The sequence below is a fragment of the Molossus molossus genome, unplaced genomic scaffold, assembly GCF_014108415.1.
Source record: "Molossus molossus isolate mMolMol1 unplaced genomic scaffold, mMolMol1.p scaffold_m16_p_10, whole genome shotgun sequence".
Classification (NCBI taxonomy): Eukaryota; Metazoa; Chordata; class Mammalia; order Chiroptera; family Molossidae; genus Molossus; species Molossus molossus.
This window is the reverse complement of record NW_023425345.1, coordinates 42,361,537-42,388,694: the sequence shown is the minus strand read 5'-3', so window position 1 is coordinate 42,388,694 and position 27,158 is coordinate 42,361,537. Positions and strand designations below refer to the sequence as shown.

Sequence of the window (27,158 nt, the reverse complement as noted above, 5' to 3'; positions counted from 1 at the left end):
ATTCCATTATATTCGCAGGTTTAATCCCACTTAAAGAGCAAGAATTATATATGGATGTGGATGATTGGGGATCATCTTAACATGTGACCTACCACACTTAAAAAAAAATGTGTTCCCTGCCTTGGCTTTTGGCCTGTTAGTTTGGATTTATTGGGGGATGACAAAATTACAGTTTATTTTGGTGTTTGTGGTAGAAATAATTTTTTTTTCTTTATTGATTTTAGAGAGAGAGGAAGGGAAAGGGGAGAGATAGAAACATTGCTGAGAGAGAACATCAGTTGGCTGCCTCCTGCATGTCCCCCACCAGGGATTTGGCCCACAACCTGGGCATGTGCCCTGACTGGGAATCAATCTGATGACCTCTTGGTGCATGGGTTGATGCTCAACCACTGAGCCATACTGGCCAGGCAAAAATTTGGTGTCAACAACTTTATGTTCATTAGTTTAGAACCAGAATCGTAATCTGCACAATATCATCTATACTTATAAATATTGCTTCTATTTCTAAGAAACAGAGCTTAAGTGATAGGTATTTTTACCTTCTATAGAGTGATTGTAAACATAGATAATGTACACCTGGGATGGAAGATTTATTACTGTTATTATATATAGTCATAATATCAGTTTTTCTCATGATGAACTAGTTTAATAAACAGACAGTATTGTTAAGCATAGAAATAGATCCTTTCTTTACCCCACAAAGACATGTGGTTTCCTTTAGAAAGGGACTTATAGGAATATTTGTGAAGAATTTGTATATAACTGGGATGGAGTTTAATAAGAAAATAGAAGGTATTAGAAACTTACTGATCTCAGAATGAGAGCCGAAATGTCATCTAATTATTCTGAGATTACTTTTCCCCTCTTGAATCTTCTTCTACCTTTTCTTTAAGTTTGAAAAACAAAGCTGACATGTTAATTATTTTTTTATTGAAAGAATAAAAAAAAAATTTTCTTGACCAAGAAAGAGAATGCTTTTTAAACTTTGTGTTATTACATATTCAACAATAAAATCCATTACATGTATCTCAAGCTCCAGCTCTTCCCAGGAAACGGAATGGGTCAGTGGTCTGCTGTGAGGGGTTGGAGAATTGTCGGGACCATGGTGGCTCTGTAGTCTGGTTCAGTATTGATGTCAGGAATGGGGTGGTGACAATGGTAAATGCTAAAAAGGGTTGTTGTCATTTTCTGAGACTACCCTGGTTCTGTCAGGATTTTGGCAGGCGACAGACGATACATCGGGACAGGATGATTGCAGAGAGCGTGTCGAGTAGGGGCAGCACTGAGGGACGCTCCAGGGGGTGAAGCGGGTCTCTGGTGTTAGCACTCCGATGCTGAATGTCCCGACACAGCTGTGGCCTTTGGTAGAGGGACACAGCCCATCAAAGGACCCGTGGGGAAGGAACCAGGAAAATCATCCCACTGCCATCCCACAGTGTTACCAGAAGCCTGAGGGCAGGGCCGCTCATTGTTGGAGCTCAGGAACATCAGCCTCCTAGGGCACACGGAAAGGGGAAGAGGGGTGAAGAATTGCTCTCGAAGGGACAAAAAATATTTGGCAGAGATCTCTGGCATGGCTCTTGTGTGTCTTTGGGCTGCATCTTCCATCTTGCGGAGACCAGGGTGTTTATTTTATTTTATTTTAATTATATTTTCATCCTCACCTGAGGATATGGTTTTTTTTTGTTGTTTGTTTTGTTTTTAATTTCTGAGAGAGAGGAAGGGAGAGAGAGAAACATTGATGTAAGAGAGAAACATTGATCAGTTGCCCCTAGTACATGCCCCGACTGGGAAATCGAACCTACAACCCAGGTGTGTGCCCTGACCGAGAATCAAGCCGCAACCCTTAGGTGAATGGGACAATGCTCCAACCAACTGAGCCACGTCAGCCAGGGCCCAGGGTGTTTATTTTAGAGAATAATGTCTTAGGTAGGATGCCCACTTAGGTGATGTTACAACATCCATAAAATGTTCCTAAATTTTAGCAACTCTGATTATCCTGGTGCTTCTGCCCCGAAGGACTGTGTTGTAGTCAGAAACAAATACACTTCGAGTATCTTTGCCTTTGTTTTGCCTGAACTGACCTTTTCTCCCTTCTCAACCTGGAAAATTCTAATCCCCTTTTGAAATCTAGGTTAAATATAAATTTCCCTTCTAAGGTGTTTCTGTACCCATCCTATTCTCTGGCAATCATTATTCCATTTCTCCTTTGTATATATGATTTCTATGAGCACATGTTTAATTTTCTTCTAGATCCCCCCCACCCCCACCCCTCCATGCCTACCCTCTTCAAGTTTTTTGTTTTGGCTTTTAAAGTTCTACACTCTTTGACATTTAGTAGGTGTGCCACAAGAATTTTTTGACTCAAGTTTACTGATGACCTTGAGTTACAGATTTGCCACCATACACAGCCACCAGCAACAAAAGTAAACATTTTTAAATTTTTATTTTTTATTTTTGGTATGTGCCCCTTGTTGGAACCGAACCCGGGACTCCCTGGTCCACAGGCTGATGCTCCAACTGCTGAGCCAAACCGGCCAGGGCAACAAAAGAAATTTTATGAGCACTTTGGACAATAGGCAAGTAGGTCATATTGTCCCTTAATGTTCCCTGTTTCCTTACTAATCCCTCTTTTTTTTTTTTTTTTTTTGAGTGGAATCTCTTATATTTTTGGGAGAGAGGATAAAGACGAAATCCCCAGAGTTCCAAAAAAATTAATTACAGTAACTCAGAGAATTAGACTTTTCTCTAAATCCAGAATGTGGCTACTTTCTTCTTTATTTTGCCAGCTGTGTGCACTATTTCATTGCAGTTTTCTGACCTCCTGGTAATCAACAGAGAGAGTGGCACGATGCTGTCCTCTAGGAAGGAGACTCGTTTCCTCACCTGAGAGAGCTTCTCTCCATGTGCGGGTGGGGCATGGGGTAAAAAAGTATGAGACATGAGAGTGGATGCCCGAGGAAGGTGGCACAATGTCCTTTGTCTTCCTTCCCCTACTTCCTTTCCCTAGTTAGCCTATGGAACTGCACTCGAGGGAAACACATCTTTGTTTTTGTGAGTGGTGTTGTAGACCAGAGACTGAGTAGCATAGTGTAGGAATCACAGACCCACATATTTTTTTAAATTTTTTTATTTTATTTTTTTTTATTAATTAATTTTTGTTACAGATGTTTCTCCTTTTTCCCCCACTGATTCTCCCCTCCTCCTCCCTCCCTGCCCTTTCCCCAGTTTGTTGTCCATGTCCACTGTTCATGCACACATGCATATAAGTTCTGTGGTTTTTCTCTTCCCCACCACCCCCCTATTTAGGGGATTGTCAATCTGTATCCCACTTCCGTGACAGACCCACTTATTAAGTGTACACTGTAAATTAAATATTTTAATTGAAAATAGATATGACTATGAATATCTGTGGGTGTTATTGGATAAGAATAAACTTGAGTCAGGTGGAACACACAGAGATGAGGTAGTAGGGTACCTAGCTAGTTATACAGATTAGGATAACATTTTTGGGTAATTAAAAAAAGTGATTCATTATTAATGGATTAGAAAGTAAAGTTCTCCTCTCCATCTTTGTTATTCACAGATGTGTATACTTCCTGGTCCCCAGTATACACTGTGTGGTTTATTCTTAGGCTTTTTATAGACTTCAGTCCATGTTATTCATGGAATTACTGAGATCCCCCCCCCCCCCCGAATGTCTTGAAGAAATACCTTTCTCTCCATCAACCATTATTGTAATTAAAGATCCATATCCGGGAGGGGCATTTCTTTTTGTGGACCTGTGCGCCTCATTTATGCAGTGCCGGGTCTCTGAGGGGGGCATTCAACAAGGCCCCAAATGGTCGCAAGTTCCTGTGGCGTGTCAGAGCTTTTTGTAGAGCAGAAGGTGGAGAGGTTAAAGTAGGGCAGATCCTTTCTTAACATGGGTCTACTAACTGGAATGAACTAGGGGAGGATCAAAAAAGGGACCTGAAACCCCAGTGGTGATAAACTGATAGCTGTCCTATTTTTAAAGAAATGGGAGGGAGGAAATTAGTAAGATATAATTAACATTAAGATATCAAATTGAAACCAGTAAGTGGCACCCAATATAATGATCATCCAAAACAGTGAGAAATGAGATAAAGAAAGGCGAAGGATCTTTGCAGGGGCAGATTGATTGGTGTCCGAAGAACAAAGGTGTTAGGCGGGTGCCAAGTGGGCTGGTTACAGATAGCTGTAAGGAAGAGCCACACACAGTGGGAATCAGGTCAGGTGATTGAGTAAACTGGAGAACTACCACAATCGCGTGGGGATGAGATCAGAATAACTCAAGCAAAAGAAGGAGAGAGGGTTTACAAAGACATTGAGGTAATGGAAAAATTTGTCACACTTATGAACCATAGATTAAGGACAACAGTGTTTTCTAACAGGACAGGAGAAATTAGCAATGGCCAACAGCAAAAAGGAAGATATTTTGTGTGTTGTTCATAACTCTTGGGGGGAGGGGGATAAAAGTAACTTGACCAATCAATTAGCAAACAAGGCTTATCCCTTGCGATGCTTTTAATAAAATGGGGAACAGGGATAAGAGAGGGGAGAGTGTAGGAAAAAGTCTGGGAGGTACTATAAAACTATGTGCTTAAAAATATAGGTTTGATTGCCAGCATCTTTGGACTTAGAGATTAATGAGTAATGTTAGCATAACTCTTCTAATTTAGGGGGAAAAAAGGGTGACTGTGCAAGTCCTGGGAGGTTATAAATTATAATGCATGCAATTATTTATTTTCCTTAAGTTAGCATCCCTTCAGTAACTACAAGTCATTGATTAGTCATTTGTCAACATTCTAGTCACTAGCATTTAATAAAATTTGATTCAGCATAAGGATAAATTGTACTATAACAATTTAATTCCCCCTTTTAAAAGAACCTGTCACTCAGGAACTTAGTTCTCTTCCATTCTAAATGAAATTTCTTTACTGGCTATATGGAGATAGTGAAAATTATAATAATATTAAAAGAATAAAAATTCCCATTTTGGCTTTTATAGTACTCTCTTCTGATATGAATAGCAGGATGAATGAGGGTTTGTTATTTATTATTATGAAAAGGTTAACTTTGGGATTATGACTTTTCATTGCAAATGAAGGTGTAATATTATTCAGCTTCATTATCTTTGCACGGCAGCATATGGATGGATATTGGCATGTATATGTATACATATTATCCAAGTAACAGTGGTCACTATTTCTGATATAATAGTTTTACATTTAATTGTTCTAAAGAGTCAGGACATCTAAAGGACATTTTGAAAAAAATATGGCTATAGTTTAGGGAGGCAAAGAGTCAATTATGCATTCCTTGACATGTTGGAAGGCCCAAAGGGATTTAAGGTGCCTAATGAAGGAACTGACTGGGAGAATTTCCAAGTGGTGCTGTAACAACAACATTTTACACCGACGTGGTCTTTTATTGCCACATATTTTCTCATTTGTTCAAGATTCTGTGATGTGGACGTGGCAGTAATAACATTACCATTTTACAGATGGGAAACTGAGGCTACGAGAGAGAATTGCCAAAGGTCACAGTTAGTATGTGTTAAATAAGACCTGTGAAGAGCCTGCAATTTTACACAAGCTAGCTTGTTACTGTTTTGTGTATGGTGGCAGAAGACACGAGACTCTGAAAGAGGCAAAGGACGTCTATTACTCAGTACAATAAACACTGTAACTCCATGCTGATTTGCACTGCGTCCCCGTTCCTCCCAATCCATGGAGGCAGTGCAGGGAGACCTATGATTATGGGGATGCTGTGCAGACAGTGGGATATGGAGAAACACCGAGCTTGGGAATTCACTGTTTCTACAGAAAACAGAAGCAAGCCAGCTCTTTGTCAGGTGGAAAACATTGTCGCTGCAAATGTAACCTTGAGAAAAGATCCATGAAGAGAGTGGTCAGGGTCTTGCATTCTCAGGATGCCCAGCAAGAATGTGCAGGAATGCTTAGGTCTCTTCTGACAATTAAAACTTAACTGCAGTTTTGCTGACTTTTGTGACTAAAACTCTAGCCAAAAAGGTAGTAATTATAAGCCATTGCCCCCAAATATATATTGTCCCCCAAATATGTTTACCTTTGTTTTCTCTGTCCCATCCAGGATATCTTGAAACTAGTCCTTTGGATTGATATCCTTGCTTACTAAAACTAGTTATAGTTACAAATGCAGAGAACAGAAAAAAGGGCCCAATTTAAGGAAACTTACTGGTCTCAGTCTCAGAATCTCTTCTAACCTTTATAGCTACTACCACTGCAAGGAGCCACAATGATGTTTTTCATCAATGAAGTTCCTTGTGCCTATGGCCACAGTAGCGTTTGCTACAAAAACTGGAGAGAATAATAACCACCACAAAGGAAAAAAGAATGAGTCATGCCACTAATAGTGGATATAGAGTGTGAAGGAATAAAGGTTGTTTGTTGATACCTCTTTTAAGTAAGGATTTTGCTGCTATTAAAGAAATAATTGCAATAGAGTTCGACGTTTAGAAAGAACCTTAGGAATATTCAATCCAGGCTCCTTATGTTATAGGTTAGAAAACTGAGACATAGAATGGTTAAATGATTGTTCAAGATCATGTTCCTAGTGACAGAGAAAGTGATGGAGCAAATGTTACATTATTGTTATAACTGCACACTTGGTATGTACCCCCTTAACTAGAGCAGTTTTATGAAATTCAGTCAATAAAAATTTGTTGGAGTTCTTTGTCTTATGAATGAATAATTATGTTCTCTGTCTTTAAAGAACTTATTTACTAGCGCACCAGCAAAATTCAAATTGATTTCTACTCTTCTAAAATCATGTGCACATTGCATAGACTAATTCAAGCTTGGGGGAAGGAGGCAGTGCTTTATAAAAGTATGTACAGATATTTGAGCTACGTCTTGAAGAATTACAAAGAGGTTTCTAGACAGAGAAATGAGGGCCAGCATCCCAAACAGAGAGAAAACCATGTATAGTGGCATGATGAATGAAATATGCTAGTTGACCAAGAAATGGTCAGTGGTTTGATGTAGTCGGGTGTGACTAGATTTGAGAATGGAAAAACAGGTAGAATGTTGATGAGGAAAATCTTAGAGACCATGCTAAATAATTAGGGTATTTTGGGGAGAAACACTGACATTTTAAGGCAAGTTGATATATGAGGTATAAGGGGAAAAGATGGGCTCATAAATAATCAAAAACAGTAGAAAAAGGGATGTCACAAAAGCTGACTGCAGATAGAGTTGAGAAATATAGTATTTGAAGGCTAGCAGTGTATGCCATCCCCAAATATGCCACTTTGACATAAGGATTATTTTGAGGGAAAGGCAATTAAAAAGCAGAGACAGGAAAATACCTCTGCCTGACCCACTATTTGCCTGAAAGCAGGACAGGAATCTGTACAGGTGTCAGCTCTCTCCTCTCTTCCTGGAAGGACAGAGGTAACCACTGGGTGTGGCACCGGAGGGACCGCCTAACACACTCCACGAACCAGCCTTTATCTTCCATCGGTTTCTTCCTATGCTTATTTATTTCCTCACAGTTATGTCCCAGAAACTCAAAGACATTTTTCCTTTTGTTAAGATGCTATTTAAGTGCAAGTTCTACCCACCCTCTGAATTGCCCCTCACTCATTCCCGTGTCTGTGCGTGTTAATAAATGTCATGTTAATATTCCATTTGTTTTTCTTTCTTTAGTCTTTTGTCAGTCTAGTTTACAGGAGAATCTAGGAGGGTAGAGGCAAAAGGTTTTTTCTTCCCTATAAGTTGTAAATAGGATTAAATGCTTAGGAGAGCTCAGGTCGTGAGAAGGCTAGAAAGGGTCTGGAGGTAAAAAATGTCCTTGGTGCCTTGGTCTGAGCAGTTTCAGCAGAGGGAGAGCCGAGGTGAAATGGGCGCCACAGGCTGAAGGCAAGATTTAGTGCGAGGAAACAGAGACGACATTCGTTCATCTCCTTTTACCTTAAAACTGCGTAATTGACAGCTTGTGTCATATTCGGCTTTAAATCCTTGACCTTCACAAGCTGATTTAACAAACAGATTCTTTTTTCCTGTATGGTTCTCCACGGGTTTTCACTTTCAGATCCCACCCCATTGGTCAATGGCCCACAAAGGATGAAAGGTTCCATACCTCATGCGAACAGGAAAGCACATTCTCTAGCTAAATTGTCACCATTTTCCGTAACAGCCTCACCCTGCCAATGTAACAACAAAAAAATCCATCTCTATTAGCAAGTTAATGGTATAGACAGAACCCCACTGTTGTTGTCCTTTGTAATAAAAATTTTCTATGTAATATTAGAATATACTATCCTAAATAAGAAACAGTTTCAAATGTATCTAGTTGTATGATTACACTTTTAAAAAGACCACACGGCTTTGTTCACACTGGTTATTTCTTAATGTTGGGATTCGATGATTGTGTTTAATGTTCTTATTTTTATATAAAAATACTTAGAAATAGTATATTTCCAAGTGTTTAGAGAAATAAATGTCAGATTCTATTTTTAGTCTTCTCTTTCCCTGAAGGGTTGATGTATTACATCTATATATGATATCAAATTATAGTTTTGAAAATGAAGCTGGGTAAATTTCAAACTCTGTTATTAACGCAGGTGATTTGGCTTGGGTTAGAATTTAGGGGTTTGGAGGGTTTAAAATGCTAATTTTTGAAGGGGAATTGAAAAGGTGACTATAACCCTAACTTTTGAAGTATAGTCGGCTTCCCATTCTGTGCATGTAGGGGAGACCGGCGCCTCCTATGTGGGCGTGTCTCAGACCTGCCATTGCCTGGTTGTGGTGGAAAAGGATTCTGCCCATCTTGTTGCTCTTCGAAGCCACTCTCTCTCCTGCCTATGCAAGTGGATGGAATTCCACATCATTCATGCTTCAGACACAATCCTCCCACCATTAGCAAAGATGATAATCACATGAATGGAGGTTAGGAGATTAAGTTCTGAGTGACACTGGAATTCTAAAATTGCCTGTCATATCTACAGTTCAAATGGCAACTATTCTGTGTTCTGTTGAAATGAAACTGAAAGTATTTGAGCCAAGTAAGTTATCCTATGATTATTACCATTTACTTGAAATGAACATGACACTGATTTCAAAGTTTTCCTTTAGACAGTGTATTTATTTTTATCTGTCTTTTAACATAGGACTCATTAGGTTTCACAGTACAGCTATCTATCAAGCAGGGAGAAAGCAGAATCCTGGGGTAAAAGTGGCAGCTTTCAGGAACGAGAACAGCCTGAGCTCAGATATGACTTCATGTTACAATGCAAACCATTCGTGGGAGCTTCTCAAAGAAGTGAAATCTTAACAGAGATTGACAACATGAGATGTTCATGCTAGAAAAGGAGTTGGGATTGAGAGGGTGGAGAAGAGAACAGCATATTTTAAGGCATAGAGACTAGAGAGGGCATTCCTTGTTAGTGAAACTGGTTTAAAACAAACCATCACCACCAAAAATCTTTTAATAAAACGATGGAGTATGGCGATAGGAGAGGCTGCAGAAAGATTTAGGGACATACATACTGAAGGGTTTTAAGGAAGACAGTGACCTGATCAACTTCATATTTTAAAAGTATCACTAATAGTGCAGGATGTGGAACAGATCAGGGGGACAAGATTTGACATAGGCTGACTAGTGAGGAGGCTTTTGCAATAATCCAAGTAGGAGATAATGGTAGCCTTGATAAGGGTGCTGATGGTGAGGAAGGAGAGAAATATGTTGGCTCTAGAGTTATCTCAGAGATAATTAATAACTCTTGGAGGAAGATTAGATAGATGGAATAGGGAAGAGGGAATAATTGAGGTTGACTCTGGTTTCTAGCTTGGCAACAGTCAGAACAGTGATTCCCCCAAGGAGATGAGGTTTTGTTATGGTTTTCTTTCCACGACTGGATGAAATGAGATAGGAAAAATTTGGAAAGAAGAGAATATTAATTTTGAGAAAAGCCATTTATCAAGGAAATGTGGAACCAGAAAGCCAAATTTGCTACTACCATGGGCTGTTTTTATAGTCCATGGACATAGCTCCTTATAAGAAACCTTTTTTAAAAAAAAATTATGTGTGTATATATATATGCATGTGTTTATTTAATCTGTATAACAGTACATAAATATTTTTCTCTCCCTCCTTTTTATAATAAGCTATCCTGCAGTCAAGTAGTATTAGATCTAAAAGGAGCCTTGAATCATTTCTCTCCGTAGGTGAGGAACTGGAGCTCTGAGAGAAACCACATGGTGTCTGTTGGGCCATAGAAGGAACAGAACCAGGTCTCTCGGTGGCCACCCCATTGCTCTTTCCACCACACCTAGCCATCTCCACAATGATATTGCATTCCATTAAAACAAATAAATGAAGTTAAAAATGTTATAGAAGAAAAACACCATTATCAGAGAGGAAAGAAAAAATTGCATAAACAAACATATTCTTTACTTAACTCATTTTTTTTTTTTTTGGTAGTACAGAATTCTGTTTTGGATAACCAGGGTTGCAGAAGTCTCATCCCTTCTCAGTATTGTCTTTCCTGTCCTTCCACTGATCTTCCATCCTGATAAACTAGAAAGGGCTGAAACTCAGGAGATCTGGATTTAGGCTTGGCTTTATCTCTACGAAATTGGTGAACTGGTTCCACTTTCATAGACCTCAGCATCTGCCTCTCAAAAAAAAAAAAAAAAAAAGTGGGCCGAGAATCCTTTAATGCCCTTTCCTTACTCTGTCGTCATTATTTTGTATTTTCCATCACTGGTTGTCTTTCCTTTCGTCCTTACATTACTTCTCCTTCTTCATGGCAAATAGGAACTTCTTAAAAAACCCAAGTACAGTAAGTCAGTGATGTGTGTATCCAGGACGGTCGTGTTTATAGTGTGAATAGAATAGGGCCAGATTGTGATTTGTTCTGTTAACAAATTATTATATTTACTGTCCTGCTTTGAAAATAAAAGTAGGCCTTAACATTAGGAAGAGAGGCAGGAGAGGAAGACTCTGGAGTGGATGGGGTGGGTGAAGGGTGGTTATAATGCTGCGGTCTTCCAAGTGGAGAGAGGAAACCCCAGGAACTATATATAAATGATGATGCACTGGATGTTGGAGAGAAAATACTGGAACTTCTATTTGTACTTAATTTTTAAATAAAATCTGTTTTTGTGTATATCATAATATATGACAAATCAATATAGTACATGCAAATCATTTACAAATGAATAGATATACACTTATATTGTGGCAATATGCTTAAACATGTGAAGCTGACAGCGGGATATGTTCAAATAAATTTGGAAACTATTGGTGAAAAGACTTTGTTTGGGGGATAGTGCATGCTGCAGTGTGCAGATGATGTTTTATGAGTTGTACATTTGAAACCTATATGGTTTTGTGAACCAATCTCACCCCAGTGAATTCAGTTAAAAAAAACACAGCCAAGTAAAGGGCACCGAAAGATCACCCTTCTTGGAAATAAAGAGAACACTAAAACAAACAAATAGCATTTTGGTAGCAGAATTATTTAACTGAGTCTTTACCTCTAACAGAGTTGAGGAAAAATATTCACCTACAAAAGTATTTAATTAATTTACTCTGGTTCATGATATTTTTGGTATTGTTAAGTAACTGACATTAAAATTGATGTTATAATTCAATTTATTTAAACTTTTCAACTGAAGGAACAGGAGTGGATTACATTAGTGTTTTTAAAATATTTGGCCAGGAATTTTTGTCCTATTTTTTCAGTTTTTTCCCCCCCATTTAATTCATTTTTTCTTGACTCTTTCATACAGAATAAGACCACAACTTGCCAAAGAAAAGATTGAAGGATGCCATATTTGTACATCTGTCACACCAGGAGAACCTCAGGTCTTCCTAGGGAAAGACAAAGCTTTTACTTTCGATTATGTGTTTGACATTGACTCCCAGCAAGAACAGATCTACACTCATTGTATAGAGAAACTAATTGAAGGTTGTTTTGAAGGATACAATGCTACAGTTTTTGCTTATGGACAAGTAAGTACCAAATTATTTCGTAGAAGTTGTAACTTTTCAGAAGTATCAGTTCAGTTGGGCTTTCATTCTTGTTATTGAGGTTATGTTATTAAGATCAAGAGCACATTTTTTTCTCTGTTGTTTTGTTTAGACTGGAGCTGGCAAAACGTACACAATGGGAACTGGATTTGATGTGAACATCATTGAGGAAGAACAGGGTATTATCTCTCGTGCCGTTAAACACCTCTTCAAGAGTATTGAAGAAAAAAAACACACTGCAATTAAAAATGGGCTTCCTCCTCCAGATTTTAAAGTGAATGCGCAATTCCTAGAGGTAAAAGACTAATTGTGTCATTAGTTTCCTTTAAATATTGTCCTTAAGCCCTGGCCGGTTTGGCTCAGCGGTTAGAGCGTCGACCTGTGGTCCAGAGAGACCCGGGTTTGGTTCCCGCTAAGGGCACGTACCTCGGCTGCAGTTTGTCCCCGGCCCCGGCTGGGTCGTGCGGGTGGCAACCAGTCGATGTGTCCCTTTCACATTGATGTTTCTCTCTCTCTCTCTTCCTCTCTCTCCCTCCCACTCTATCTGAACAAAAAATGAAAAATGTATTCGAGTGAGGATAAAAAAATAAAATAAATATTGTCCTTAAGACCATAGACGTTATGATTTAATGCATCTGGCTTCTAATACAGTGTTTTGCACATAGTGCTTAATAAATGTTTGCGTAAATTAACATTAGTCATAGGTAGCAGGAAGAATAGATCATAGATAATAGGTATTCCTTGCTTGTTAGCACTTAAGATTATAAACACTTGACCAGTGTCCATAGAGTAAAACAATTAATATTCTTTCAGAATCTCTCTGTATCCTACCTGTAATTACTGTTTTAATGTAGGCAGCCTCACAAAGTGCTGGGAACTCAGTGGTTAAGACTGGAAGTGGGGAGAGCACATGAAGAATAATAGGATTCAGGCTGTACCACTAATCTGGCTGCAGAAGCTGGTGTTCCTGCAATGATAGGCAGGTGTTTTGATGCAATGGCCAAAGTTTGGGGCAGATTTGGATTCCTTTAGGGGAGTCTAGTCTGGTGGGAGGGACATGACAATAAGAGGACATGTTGGATATGGGCAATATTGCCGTTAGGTGAATGGTGGTTGACACTATTGTTCTGGGTACTATGTAGTCTGCATTATCTGAGCTAATAATTTCGGTCATTGATGAAACATTTTATTCTATATTATACAACACAAAATACAAAACCATTCAAATTAATGTCAGTTATTTTACTGCTGGTTTTAATAGATATCCCCATTTAGTAAAAACCAAAAGTAAGGTAACTAAATGATGGAAAAAGAAAAAAAGGTGTTCTTCTGTCTTCCCTTTTACCCTTCAAAATGTTGTTAAGCATTGAGAATCTCAGCATTGATCTAAGCATTAAGGCATCTCGATAGAAAAGTGGCATGTGCGTCCCCTTCTAAGGAGGTAGCTCAATCTCGCCAGCCACGGTTGACACAGGAACGCGAATGTCATTGCCCACCTTGCAGAATACTAACTATTAAATTTTAGGTACATTAAGAAAGGCTGTAGGGCAATAGGAAATATACTTTTAGCTCAAGTAGTAATTATTCTTAAAATCCTCTCTAAGCTTAATTAGAATTTGTCTACATTTGGTACATATTTCTTAGAGTCTGCTTGTGTTTATAAATTTGTTCATCTCTCACAAAGGATTAGTAGATTGTTTTAGCTAGCCCTCAATTTATTAATCATGATTATATCATTTACTATTCTTACTCTTATAAAGAAACCTGACATTCACTTGAATTTGTATTAATAATTACCTCATTCATTTGTATCTGTTATTTTGAAGAAATATATGTCATTTTGAAGAACTTTTAAGGTATGTTTGAAAGATAACATTGTGCAATATCTGTTATAGCCAAGAAGCAATTTCTTCTAAATCTAAACTTGTAATATTTATTTTTGGTAGCTGTACAATGAAGAGGTCCTTGATTTATTTGATACCACACGTGATATTGATGCAAAAAATAAGAAATCAAACATAAGAATTCATGAAGATTCAACTGGAGGAATTTATACTGTGGGCGTCACAACACGTACTGTGAATACAGAATCAGAGGTGACATCCGTATTATAGTTAAATAGAACATATTTGGCTTTATTTAACATTCAGCTTGCTTATAGTTTGCTTAAGATCAAGATCTGAAACTTGTATTTTTAAGTGTAACATCTTGTAAAAATCTTGCCTTTTTCCCTCATTTTTTTAATATCAGGATTTTATTATTAAAAAATGTCACAGTTATGGTAAAATCAGTTTTTTTTTACTGTAGTATCAAAATAATCCAAGGCAATGCATAGAGAGTTTTCTTTCACAGCTAAGAAAAGAGAGTTAGATAATTGAAGGTGAAAGATGGAACCACAATCCTTTAGCATCTTTTGTGGTCACATATATAGGACTGTATCATGGCTCCTAATGGGAGAGTGTTAAGAAAAGTTACAAAAAAATATTTGAACAGAAGAAACAGAGTAGCCTGAGTAACTCAAGTTTTTGCTCAGTTTGTTCCAAAGTGTTCTACAGTAACAGTTTGGAATGGAAGCTGCAAATGTCAGCAAAAGGCAAACAATGGAATCTCAGTGTTTTCTCCTATTTTAAAAAATAATACACTATTATACTGAGAAGTTCAGCTCACAAAGTGCATGTAACTAAAATAATATGAAATTCCACATCCTTTACCTCCCTTAATATGGCAGGTTTTAGCATTAGCTCAGACTTCTGATTGTATGGTATCTTGCTTAAGTATCGTTCATGTAAAATCCCTTCTTCCCCTTTTCTAGATGATGCAGTGTTTGAAGCTGGGTGCTTTATCCCGGACCACTGCTAGTACCCAGATGAATGTTCAGAGCTCTCGTTCACATGCCATTTTTACCATTCACGTGTGTCAGACCAGAATGTGCACCCAAGTAGATGCTGTGAGTTACTAGTTCTCATTTTTAAAACCTTCAATCTTCATTTCCCTGAAATCACATAAATCCCTGGAGAAGAGTATATTTGAACCAATTTTAGTTTGTTTAATTATGCCTTTTCCCAATGAGGTGTCTCTGATCCTGTTTAAGCTGAAGCTGGCTAACTGTGTAGGTCTGTGAAATAAAAATTTGGATATGTGTCTACAGCAACCAGAAAGCAAGCTGTGGCCATATGGTGATGGATGTAGTCACCTGAGACACTTTGCCTTCGAGGACGGTGTGCTACAGGTGTCGTTTATCAACATAAGCAGAGCCTCAGTTCATAACAGCTGGGTTCTGACCATCAAGCTTCTTTCTGACTTTGTTCTGAGCTTCTAATTGCCAGCAGATAGTTTTGCATGTATAATTATTTGGCTGTATGCCTGTTTGTGTGTGTGTACACACACACACACACACACACACACGGGGAAGGTAGGGTTTGAGGGTATTTGGTGTCACATTAATAAAAATATTTTCAATTATTTTCCTCAATTGCAGGAAAATGCTATTGATAATAAGGTGATTTCTGAATCATCACAGATGAACGAATTTGAAACCCTGACTGCAAAGTTCCATTTTGTTGATCTGGCGGGATCAGAAAGACTGAAGCGTACCGGAGCCACGGGCGAGAGGGCCAAGGAAGGCATTTCCATCAACTGTGGACTTGTAAGACTGAGGCTTTGTGCTGAGAAAATACCAGAGATTTCCCATTGTTCTTTTCTCTTTTGTAATACTTAGTACCCAAGTTGAAGTCTTTCATGCACTAAGCTGAGAAATGAGAGATACAATAATCTTGTAATGCATTGAATTTTGATCTCACATTATAGGATTTTTAGCCTTTTACATTGCAAATTTTCTTCATGTGTGTAAATTTATTTGAATTAAATTTTATGAGGTATGCCTAAAGTAGTATACATTGTGCACAGGATTTTAAAAAATCCACATTTAAAAACCCACATTGATTTTGTCAAAATCAATATTTAATTTTTACAATTGCACGAGTGACTATTTTTGCTCACATTTTGACAGTCACTTTATTTTGGGAATTATAATTAATGTTTTTTGGTAGATTGTTTAAAAATGAGAACTTTTCTAGATTATATTAGGAATTAACTTTAATACCATGCCACCTAGTGGTGTTTTTTTATTTGAAAACACCCTGTGTTTGTTAGTATAAGGCTTCTGTTATATGGAAGAAAATTTAAAAATATGTATTTTATTGATTTGAGAGAGAGTAAGAGAAACACCCATCAGCTGCCTTCTTGCATGCCTCCTCTTGGGGATCAAGCCCACGACCCAGGCATGTGCCCTGACTAGGAACTGAACCAGCGACCTCTTGGTGCATGTGATGATCCCAGCCAACTGAGCATCACCAGCAGGGCTGGGAGAAAAAATATCTAAAGTAACTTTTTGTGTAAAAAATCTTTTCTTCTTTTTGACTTTATTATAAAATTGGACATTTGTTCTTACATAAAAGTAGTGACATTCCTATGCTTCTGTGATGCTCATGGTACCAGAGCAAGTGTTTTCTACTTTGTTTTCCACCCTAGAACTGGGGGCTCCAACTGTATGTTCCTATTTTGCCATTGTCCAATATTTGCTCCTAGATGAATACAGCCCTTCTGTGGGAGAATTAACAACTGAGGCTGATTAGAGAGAGCCAGGCACCCCAACTCCATATTGATACCCATCTGGATGCTCTCACCATATGGTAGAATTTTGTGTTTAAAGGAGTGACCTGGATCCTGGATTTTGTGTATTGCTCTGAATTTCTTAGGAGATAAAATTATGGTGGTATTTACATTTGTGTTCTCTGAAAAAGGTAAAAGCCATTGGTCTGTTTACCTGCTTAGACTATTACAGCATATTCAGGTATACCTGGTCAAGTTTCAGTGTGGCCAGTGGTTAAAGCTGCAGCCTCTCGGAAGAGGGGGGCAAGGACACAACATGATGCTGATACCACTCTCTGCATGATCCATTGACCCTAATGAGGCGCTGGTTGTAGATGTTTGCATTGCTTAGGGGCAGGGTGGCCAACATTTAGGCTAATGCTTATGCTGTAGGGGCTAGTTCAGTGACAGTAAGAAAAGCAGTAGGATGGAAGGGGGAATTACTCAAGAGTTCTGTAACTTGACTTAGTTTTTTCAATATTAGCTCATAGATTCACTGTATTTCTAAAGACAGCTGTACTTACATTAGGAATACTTTGTTCAGAGAAATCATAGTGATATTTTTATGTTGGTTAAGGGAGAATTTGTTTTCCTGTAAGGCTATATTGCAACAAGAAAGACTAATGAAACCCTTAAGCTAATTCAACATTTTATTTCTTCATTGAGTTGAAGAGAAGAATTTGCAACATGAATTGAGTTTTTTAGGGACACAACCTGATGGTCTGGTAATTCTAGGGATGGTTAAAAGTCACCAATCTTATTTCTATTTCTAAAGAAAATTTCTGAAGAGAAGTTTAAGTATTTGTGAATTAGTACTAAAAATTGAGTCAGTTTTAGTTAAATTTTGTCAGTTTTTAATAATTAATGTAGAGAACTTCGAAGTTTATGTCATACTTCAAAATATATAAAAAACCCCCAAAAACCCAAACCCCAATGTTTTCAATTCTGTCATGTCTCCGTACTATTCTTTATAAGCTTTTGTTATTTAAAAGAGTTACAATTAATAAATTTTTTAATCATTTTTCTTTCTCTCTCTCTCTCTTAGTTGGCACTTGGCAATGTAATAAGTGCATTGGGAGACAGGAGCAAGAGGGCCACCCATGTACCCTACAGAGATTCTAAGCTGACAAGACTGCTACAGGATTCCCTAGGGGGTAACAGGTGTGCATAAGTGATTATCCATATTTGTGAATTTCAATTAGTCATTATTTTTAAAGTAAGTTTGTAAAATGATTTATAAAAACTGGTCTTATTATAAAGCAAATTGATGGGATGAGGAACTAATAATTACTAAACACCTAAAATGTGTGAGTCTTTTTGTATGTTGTTATTTCACATAGTCCTTATAACATCCCTTGAGGTAGGTATTATTATTCCTATTTTGTTGATAAGGAAATTGAAATCTAAACAGGTTAAGAAGTTTATTCAAAGTCACCTAGCTTGTAACTAAAGTTCATAGCATTTGCTCTTTCTACTTTATCATTGCTTCTGCTTAAGTGCTTGGTACATAATATATGTCTAAATCAATTTTGTTGAATAGTAAATGCTAAGTAAATACAAAGTAATTTAAATATACTTTATATAATTTTACAAAGTTTCTTGAAACTTATACATATTTTTTGTATGTGGAAAAACTTTTAAAAATGTCAGCTGAATAAAATATAGGGTATTTGCTAGTTACTAACTTTGTCAGTATCACTAATATTCATCCTTTCTCATACTTTGAATTATTCTGATGTTTCATCTGCTAAACACATTCTTTTGTAATACATTCCTTTTTATAAACATCAACATATTGGCTTTACAAGTAGAAACATTTTTGGCATTTGAATTCAAACAGTACAATTCAGCAAATTACAGACAACCATTACATTTTTATTTATTCTATTAGAGTTAATAGAATCTATATTACAGTATTTTCAATGGTCTAAAATCATGTTTACTAAAAGGATCATTAGGTACTATGAAATGATCTAGTAATTAAACTTGAAACTTTCTTTTTTAATAACTATTATTCAAAGAATTTTAATAATATTAAATCTATGTAGGTTCAAAATTGAAGAAAGTTGTGTTTTATAGAATTCAACACTATCAGTTTTATATTTCTTCCTTCTGTTGCAATATTAGCATTGTCTTATTCATTTCTGTTCTAGCATGTCCTAAGTATGGGGGCAATACTGCTTCTATTGTTGCGTATTTCTTTCTTCTCTTCTGTATTTCACTCTGCACTTCAATATTAATCTGGGTCTTATTATAACAAGACACTTTTTTTTTTTTGCCTTTTAAGCTAGATATAACATTTTTGAGTTCGCTAAGTTGTAGCCCTATATATATCTCAAGCTTGCTAAATTTTAGCCCTTTCCTATAGATGATGAATTCCTTCCACTTACATGTTTTAAATGTTTGAATACTTCAGTGGTTCGGAAAGTTTGCTTGCCTTGTAAGCCCTCTGAGATATTTGCACTGTGGGTCTTGAATTCCTCTTCAGTTTTAGACAGACTACAGCTGTAGACTGTCTGGTACTCCTCATCCATTTCTTTACTAGGTAGCAACTCCTCAAATAAGAAGACTTCTTCTAATCCATCCTTAGTGAGCATTAATTCCTGCTTAAAATTTTAAGATTGAACTCTTAGTTCAGAAGCATTAAACTTTGTATAAGCTTTGGAGAACAGAATGCCTTCATTTTGTGAAGTTTGTACAAATTGCTCCTAAAATAAAAATTGGATCAAAGATATTTTTTATTTTCAAGGGCAAGTTCTCCTCCACCACCCTCAGTTTGTGGTGGGTTAACAGTGTGCATGACGGTACTCAGCTTGCCCCATTTGTGACTTACTACGTGAATTAGAAAACATTTGAACTTGTCTATACTCTATTCAATAAGTTCATTGGTTATAGGAAGCTCAAATGTTGCAAAATTTAAGAATGCTTATTTTCTTTTTTTGGTATGTGCCCCTAAAATGCTTCTTTTCAATTTCTGTACTTAATATGAACTGGTGACAAGTAGCTTGCAGACTGGCATTGGACTGGGTCTATACTTTGAGTAGTCCTATTCTCTGATCAGTTTCTATAACCATCACTCACACTTGATTACCTTATCTTCTTCACCAAAAGAGAGCTAGAGATGCATGAATTATCTTAGCTTTCTGATGTCCAATAAATAAATATTATGTGTATATGGCATAATCCACAAACAATTATTAATGGCCTAGTATGTTCCTAATATTGTGTTATGCAAAGTATACTGATAAATAAAAGTTGATGATTCTTTTTAAAAATTAATTAATTTATTTTTGTTACAGATGTTTCTCCTTTTCCCCCACTCATTCTCCCCTCCTCCACCCTCCAAGCCCTGTCCCCAGCTTTGTTGTCCATGTCCATTGTTCATGCCTACATGCATATAAGTTCTGTGGTTTATCTCTCCACCCTATCCCCTCTTCTGGGGATTGTCAGTCTGTACCCCACTTCCACGTCTCTGGGACTACCCCATTCCTCAGACTGTTATGTTCAGTTAATGATTCTTGACCTCTAGAAATTCAGGTCTCACTTGGTGTCTATAAAATTTCAAAATAATAATAATTAATAATAATAATAAGAAGAAGATAACCAACAAAAAAGAGATATGCAAAGGGTATAAGGAAGCAGAGAGAAAAAGTACAGTCAGACTGAGGGTTGGATTCTTGGACTGGATGATGTCTGAGTTGAACCTTGAGTAATAATAAGAGTAAATGTAGATAAGGATGAGCAACAGTCAATAAAGGGAAAATGATGGGTGAAATGGGACCTCTTTTAAAAGGGTTGCTAGGAATGCTGTGTTGAGATTACTAGGGGAAGCAGGAGACTAGGAGGCTGAAGACTAGAATTGATAGGCATGAATTCCCTACCTGGGTAGGTAAATTAGCTCTTTAATTGCAGTTCTATACATTTTTCAGTGAGTGTGTAAGTGCCCATTAGAATGTCCTTGTCTGTTTCATTGACTGACATAACAGCTGGGGCATACTAAGCATTTTACTATCCTGTTCTTTGGTTGGTAAAGCAAATCATCATTACCACAAAGTAATGTTTCCCATTTTTCCTGTGTAATTGGGTCCAAAGTGCTGGAACTTTGACCACTTAATCACAAATGATGTTTTATATTATAAAACATGGATATACTAAGTACTCTTCTTGTTCAGGTGATAGAATTTTGTACAAATTTAAAATACTCACATATTGAGTAGATAAAATGATTTTTGAATTTCAGTTTGGCACAAGGAAGATTACATTTTAGAATTATTCTGTGTGTATTGCCCCAAATTTCTTTTTTTGTAAATAGGTGAGAAATAAGTATATACACTTATACTTTCTCAAGATAATATGGATCAAAAAGAAGGATAATATAAATTCATTTTCTTTAAGATAGTCATAAAGCATTGGGGTTTACATTTGCTTTTATTTTTAAGTTATTAGTATCAATCTTTTGGTATCTTGAAGAGAATATATTCAAAGGGCAGGAATTTAAAAGTGATTATTGCAGTATTTTATTTGCTTTTATCTGTAAACCTAATTATTCTTTGTAACTTTCAGCCAAACAATCATGATAGCATGTGTCAGCCCTTCAGACAGAGATTTTATGGAAACTTTAAATACCCTGAAATATGCCAATCGAGCTAGAAATATCAAGAACAAGGTGATGGTCAACCAGGACAGAGCCAGTCAGCAGATCAATGCCCTCCGCAGTGAGATCACGCGGCTGCAGATGGAGCTCATGGAGTACAAAACTGTAAGCCAATGGGTTTGACTTCGCATTTTGTGATAGCATTTAGTGAACACGATGATGCCTTTTTGTGATTGTTGGCACATGTAGGTCTCTGGAGCTTCTTGTCTGTCATGAGGGTAGAATTCTCTAGTTTTCCTTGTGGTACCCTTTAATAATATTTAGCGTATCAACCTGTCCAATCTCTTGTTTCAAAAGGCTTCCTCTTCAGTCAGTTTCTTTAGTGACGAATGCCCCTTGGAAGGATGCAGTAGAGGGAAAAGGATCACTTGCCTTGAGGCTGTTAAGACAAGGGCTCTGGATTATAGAACTGCATAGCCCTCTAATACCCTTGAACACATTTCTTGTGTATTTAAGGCTCCTCAACCATCAGGGTAACATCTCTTTCTTTTCTAGGGTAAAAGAATAATTGATGAGGAGGGTGTGGAGAGCATCAATGACATGTTTCATGAGAATGCCATGCTACAGACCGAAAATAATAACCTGCGTGTAAGAATTAAAGCCATGCAAGAAACGGTGGATGCACTGAGAACCAGGATTACACAGCTCGTTAGTGATCAGGCCAACCACGTTCTTGCCAGAGCAGGTAAGCCTGTGGGGCGGGATGAGGGAGGGAGGACCTGGACTGTTCGCAGTAAAAAATGTCGGTCTGTGTGTGTATACAATCTGCGATTTTAAGTTAAATACTTAATTTGTAAATAATACATTCTTACAGAAACAGAGTGTACCCTTTACTTTGTTATATTATCTTACTGTCTGTTTACATAGATAAAGGTGGGAAATTTGCAGTTTGAATTGTGTTTTAAAGCATTATTATTTTGCTTCCATAATTTTTTTTCCTCCCATTCCGTTTTGTTGAAGTTCTAATTTAAAGGAAATTTTTAATATCCTGTTTTATCTTGCAGGGGAAGGGAATGAGGAGATTAGTAATATGATTCACAGTTATATCAAAGAAATTGAAGATCTCAGGTACAGTTTGTGTTCTGTAATATACACATTTTGGGTTTTGCAGTATGGTAATATTGCTATTTGTTGGGCTTATGGTTTAGTAACTGTTCATGGCAATATTTCAGCCCTTTGGTCAGGTTGACTTTAGGGGAATAGGTACTTGCCTTTCTATAATGTCACATCCCACACAACTTTCCTCCCATCTCTTCCCATATTGTGTCCCATATTATCTTCCTACTCTGGTTGTCATACCCCTTGTGGCAGCTTACCTAACCTGACACGTAGGACAGGCATAATTGATGTTGATGAAGTGACCCTTGGTGCCTTCTCTCACCATTTGGGAATAGTCAATGTCAATGAGTCATTTACATCTCCCATCACTGCTGTTCCCTGCTACTTCTCCAGATCCTCCTTATGCGTGAGTCATTGCACCCCTACCATTTTGCCTGCATCTCTAGTACAGAGGCTCATCCATCACTCACATTTTGCACACATACTGCAGATGCTCACTGTATGCTGAGCACCATGCCGTGGACTGAGCAAGTGTGACATAAACAAGGAGTTCACAGTCTAGCTGGGGCAACTTACCTCAATAATCACATGTAGGAAACAGAATAGTAAAAATTAGTAAGAGGAATGCCATCGCCTGGTGTGGGAAAGCAGAGGGGACCACTGAGCCCAAACTGGGGGAGTCGGGGTCAGAAAGAAAATTAAGAATGTCAGTCATTTCTGTAATATGTTCGGGTTCCATAGTTTTCCCTGATGGTTCAGCTACTTTCTCTTGACGTAAACCCACAGTCAGCTCCTTGGGGAGCATCTAAGTAGCTCAGATTTCATTTCTGTACCCATTTGCAGAAAATAACCAAGTGAGAAATCATGTTTCATGGCTACCCTAACAGTTCTCCATTTATTATTTGTGTTCGCTTTTCCTTTTGCTCCCTCTGACTATTCTAGCAATTCTTAAACAGACGAGTAATGTTTCTACTGTTTCTGCCTCCATGAGGCCCGCTGGATCCCTTAAGTGTTTCAAAAAGCAAAAACAAATGAGCAGACATCTGATGTGGCAATAGATTAACTCTATTAACTGTCATTTTCTCTCTCTCTCTCTTGCTCCCCCCCCCCCCAATATTTTGTTGGAGATCTTTGGGGCACTGGGTCCTGGTTCTGGCAGCAGCCAACCTGGATTTGCATTTCTGTCCTGTGTTAGAAGTGCTCTTTCCGGCCTACTGCCCCAAACTTGTCTTTCCTCACTCTGTAGAACCCATCTTCACCATTCCTTGAGACACAATTGATGTCTGTCTTTCAGTTCCTGAAGGTTCTCTTCCTGCTCCTAACCTGCTTCGCTTTTATTTCTGTGGCACTGGTCAGTTGTGAAGGATGACTCCCTGCTGGGTGTTGTGCTCTGTTTCCTGTCTTCCTCCCTGTTATTCTAAGGCCTTATCTAAGCTTGATCTCACCACTGGACAAATGGCTTCACTAGTGTTATTATTTCCTAGAAAACTGACTGAATCATCTGCACTCCTAGTGATTCAAAGCAGCATTTAATTGCTTCCTTCTTCTAGTTTTGAGTTAAGACCATTCTTTATGCCATTTAGAGAACCAAGATGACTCAGGCCCTGAGTTCAATTAGTGATCAAATCTTTCTTGGTGTAGGTTAATAGCTTGTTCCACTTTCCCAACTTTTATTTGAAAGTTCTTTAATTAGGTGTGTCCCACTTCTGAGGAGTAGTCTTCTAGCATCCCAGCACTATAATTTACAACATAAAAAGTAATTTACATATGAGATAGACATAAATGAGCTTTGAATTTAAATTAATTACCTGGTTTGAAGTTTAAGCTTCTTTTTATTAATAAGTGGGTGAACTTGGGAAAGTTACCTAACATCTCTGTGCTTTAATTCATCTGAAAGAATGAGGTAACACCTGTTAGTTTCAGAGTTTTTGTGGGGCTCAAATACGAGCACAGGATATCAAAGTTCTTAAATTCAAAAGTACTACAAAGGTCTAATATATTATTATTTATGACCAAATTCTCACAATCTATGTTTATTTACCAAATTCTGCTCTAATTCATGTTTCTATCAAAATTTGGTCTTCAGAAGACATTTATTCATAGCTTCTTAAACTTAGTGCAAACTTATGTATTATCACTTGGAAATGTTTATATATCAAGTCTTATTATTCTAATTGTAAAATAATACTAGTCACCTTTTAATAACTTACACGTCATATTATATTTTTGTGAAATAATAATGGTCACTAATTAGTTAATTCTTGCTTTTGGGGGTTTTGTTTTTTGTAGAAATTTTTGAAAACACAAGGCAATATAAACAAAATTAAAATCTTTTATATTTCTACCATTCCTAAAGCTGATATTAACATATTGGTATATTTCTTCAGTATTTTTTTCAATGCATACTTTAGCAAAATTGATATCAGGGTGTATATATTGCTTTGCTATCTATTCTGTGATATTATGAACATTTAAAAAATGTTATTAAGGGGGTGGTAGGGGAAAGATAAACCACAGAACTTATATGCATATATGTATGAAAAAAGGTCATGGACAGCAAAGCTGGGGACAGGGTGGGGAGGGAGAGGGAGTAGGGAATCAGTGGGGGGAAAAGGAGATACATCTGTAACAAAAATAAATAAATTAATTAATTAAAAATATTATTAACTATGTTTCTAACATGATTTTTGCATGGTTCCATGTAGAACTATCTTTTGTTAATTATATTGCTAGCAACTTTTTCATAAGAATAGTTATTATTATATGGCCCGGCTGGTGTGGCTCAGGGGTTGAGCATCTACCCATGCACCAAGAGATCGCTGGTTTGATTCACATGCCCAGGTTGTGGGTCCGATCCCTAGTTAGGGGCATGCAGGAGGCGGCCAGTCGAGGTTCTCTCTCATTGATGTTTCTCTCTCTATCTCTCCCTTCCTCTCTCTCTCTCAAATCAATAAAGAAAAAAAATATTTAAAAAAAAAGGATAGTTATTATTTGTTAAATACATTATCAGTCCGGTGAGTTTTAAATTCATCGTATCATTGATCCTCATAATAATTCTAGGGAAGTACATCTTTTTCATCTCCACTTTACAGAGGAAACAGTGGAAGCTTTTAGAGACTAATGGTCCAAGATCCAGTGAGTAACAGAGCCGAGAGGCAAGCTCTCAGTCTGCTCCTTCCCAAGGAAGTCTGTATACTTCCTTTCATGCCCTCACTGCCACATCTCCTGTTAAATAAAAAGCAGGCAGCGACAAGTGGGTAGGTGGGTGAGGAGAGGGTAACAGAGAGTGCTACCAGTACAGCCCATAAGGAAAGCAGGTCTACTGACGTAGCATGGGATTTGTGGAGGTGAGCCCGAAAGGTTTTCGCCTTTATCAGCACCTGGATTGAAGAATTACTGAATATGCCCCTACCAAATGCAAACTTTTAAAATGAAAACTCAAGTTGTCTGACTATGATAACAAATCAGCCAATTAAAAGACAGGTCATTATTGCCTGGCTGGTGTGACTCAGTGGTTGAGCATCAACGTGTGCACCAAGAGGTTGCTGGTTTGATTCCTGGTCAGGGCAATGCCAGGTTGTGGGCCTGATCCCTAGTAGGGGGCATACAGGAGGTGGCCAGTTGATGTTCCCTCTTATTGATGTTTCTATCTCTCTCTTTCTCATCCTTTCTCTCTCAAATCAATAAAGAAAAAAATAAAAATAAAAGGTCATTATTGACAGTTAATTGATTACATTTTCATTTATTATTAATATTCTTCATTATGCACCCCAGCTTTGTGATAGATATTGAAAATATAGAAAAGTATAAACTTTGACTTTGATTTTTTATAGTTGAGTTTTTATACTTTGGTTGCCTTCTTGTTTAAAAAAAATAACAGCATTATATTTATGATTTTCTTTAAAATAATTTTGAAGTCATTTAGCCTAGAAGTTTGTACATAGCTACTTAACCAGTTATAATATTTTGACTGTTGTTCTGCTCACATATGACACCAGATATATAATAAAACAATTACATTGACACTAACTTGAAACATGTTCACTGATTTCTATATACTCTGTCTCTAGCTGGTTTCAACAGTATCATGAATAATTTTGGTAGATAATGAAAGCATAGAGCTGACTATGTCTTTGAGAGCTTAATAGTTGCAAATAATCTAGCATCTTCCTCTGAAATACTTGTGCATATTGCAAAAGTGCTTAGTAATATAGTTTTGAGGCAGAGGTGGTAGGTACCATTTTCTCTTTACAGCTCTGTCTCAGCCATCTTTGCCAATTGTCCTTAGAAACCTATTATATTGAAGCAGATCATTGTGTTCTTGATGGTTTAAATCAAATTGAAGTAAAAGTAAAGGGACTGGCCTAGAGGACTCTTCGAACCTCTTTTAGTCTCAAGTCCAGGGTCATTCTGTATTTTTGCATATTACTGACAGTACAAACATTATTCTTCTGTCAGTAGTAGGATGACTTGAGCAAACAAAAGAATGTTTTCTATTATCAAACTTGGGTTTCCTTGGAGACAGCGTCTTTTCCCATGACATATTCAGGAACAGATGTTTCTCAGCCAGTTAGGGGCAAGTTTGACTGACTATTCTTTGCAGAGATTTGAGAATGTTATCATAGCATGATGAATGAGGAACTGAAAGGTTGGGAACCATGCAGCTTGTGCATTTTAAATGTAAACAATGGCTTTTCAAAGCAAGGATAGCTAGTGCCTAGTGGCCAGAATGCAGGTAATCTAATTACTATTG

The 27,158-nt window shown here is 37.4% G+C and overlaps 1 protein-coding gene across 7 annotated transcripts in view; it reads left to right on the top strand.

Moving 5' to 3' along the window:
* Positions 1 to 27,158, top strand: part of KIF21A (kinesin family member 21A) — a 154,842-nt gene that overhangs the window by 73,252 nt on the left and 54,432 nt on the right. For all 7 annotated transcript variants that reach the window (XM_036251203.1, XM_036251207.1, XM_036251205.1 and 4 more), the window contains exons 2-10: positions 11,802 to 12,024; positions 12,155 to 12,337; positions 13,989 to 14,138; positions 14,855 to 14,989; positions 15,521 to 15,688; positions 17,738 to 17,853; positions 21,256 to 21,451; positions 21,842 to 22,031; positions 22,351 to 22,414. In XM_036251203.1, the coding sequence (XP_036107096.1) occupies positions 11,802 to 12,024; positions 12,155 to 12,337; positions 13,989 to 14,138; positions 14,855 to 14,989; positions 15,521 to 15,688; positions 17,738 to 17,853; positions 21,256 to 21,451; positions 21,842 to 22,031; positions 22,351 to 22,414 (1,425 nt within the window). The remainder of the gene's footprint in view (positions 1 to 11,801; positions 12,025 to 12,154; positions 12,338 to 13,988; positions 14,139 to 14,854; positions 14,990 to 15,520; positions 15,689 to 17,737; positions 17,854 to 21,255; positions 21,452 to 21,841; positions 22,032 to 22,350; positions 22,415 to 27,158) is intronic.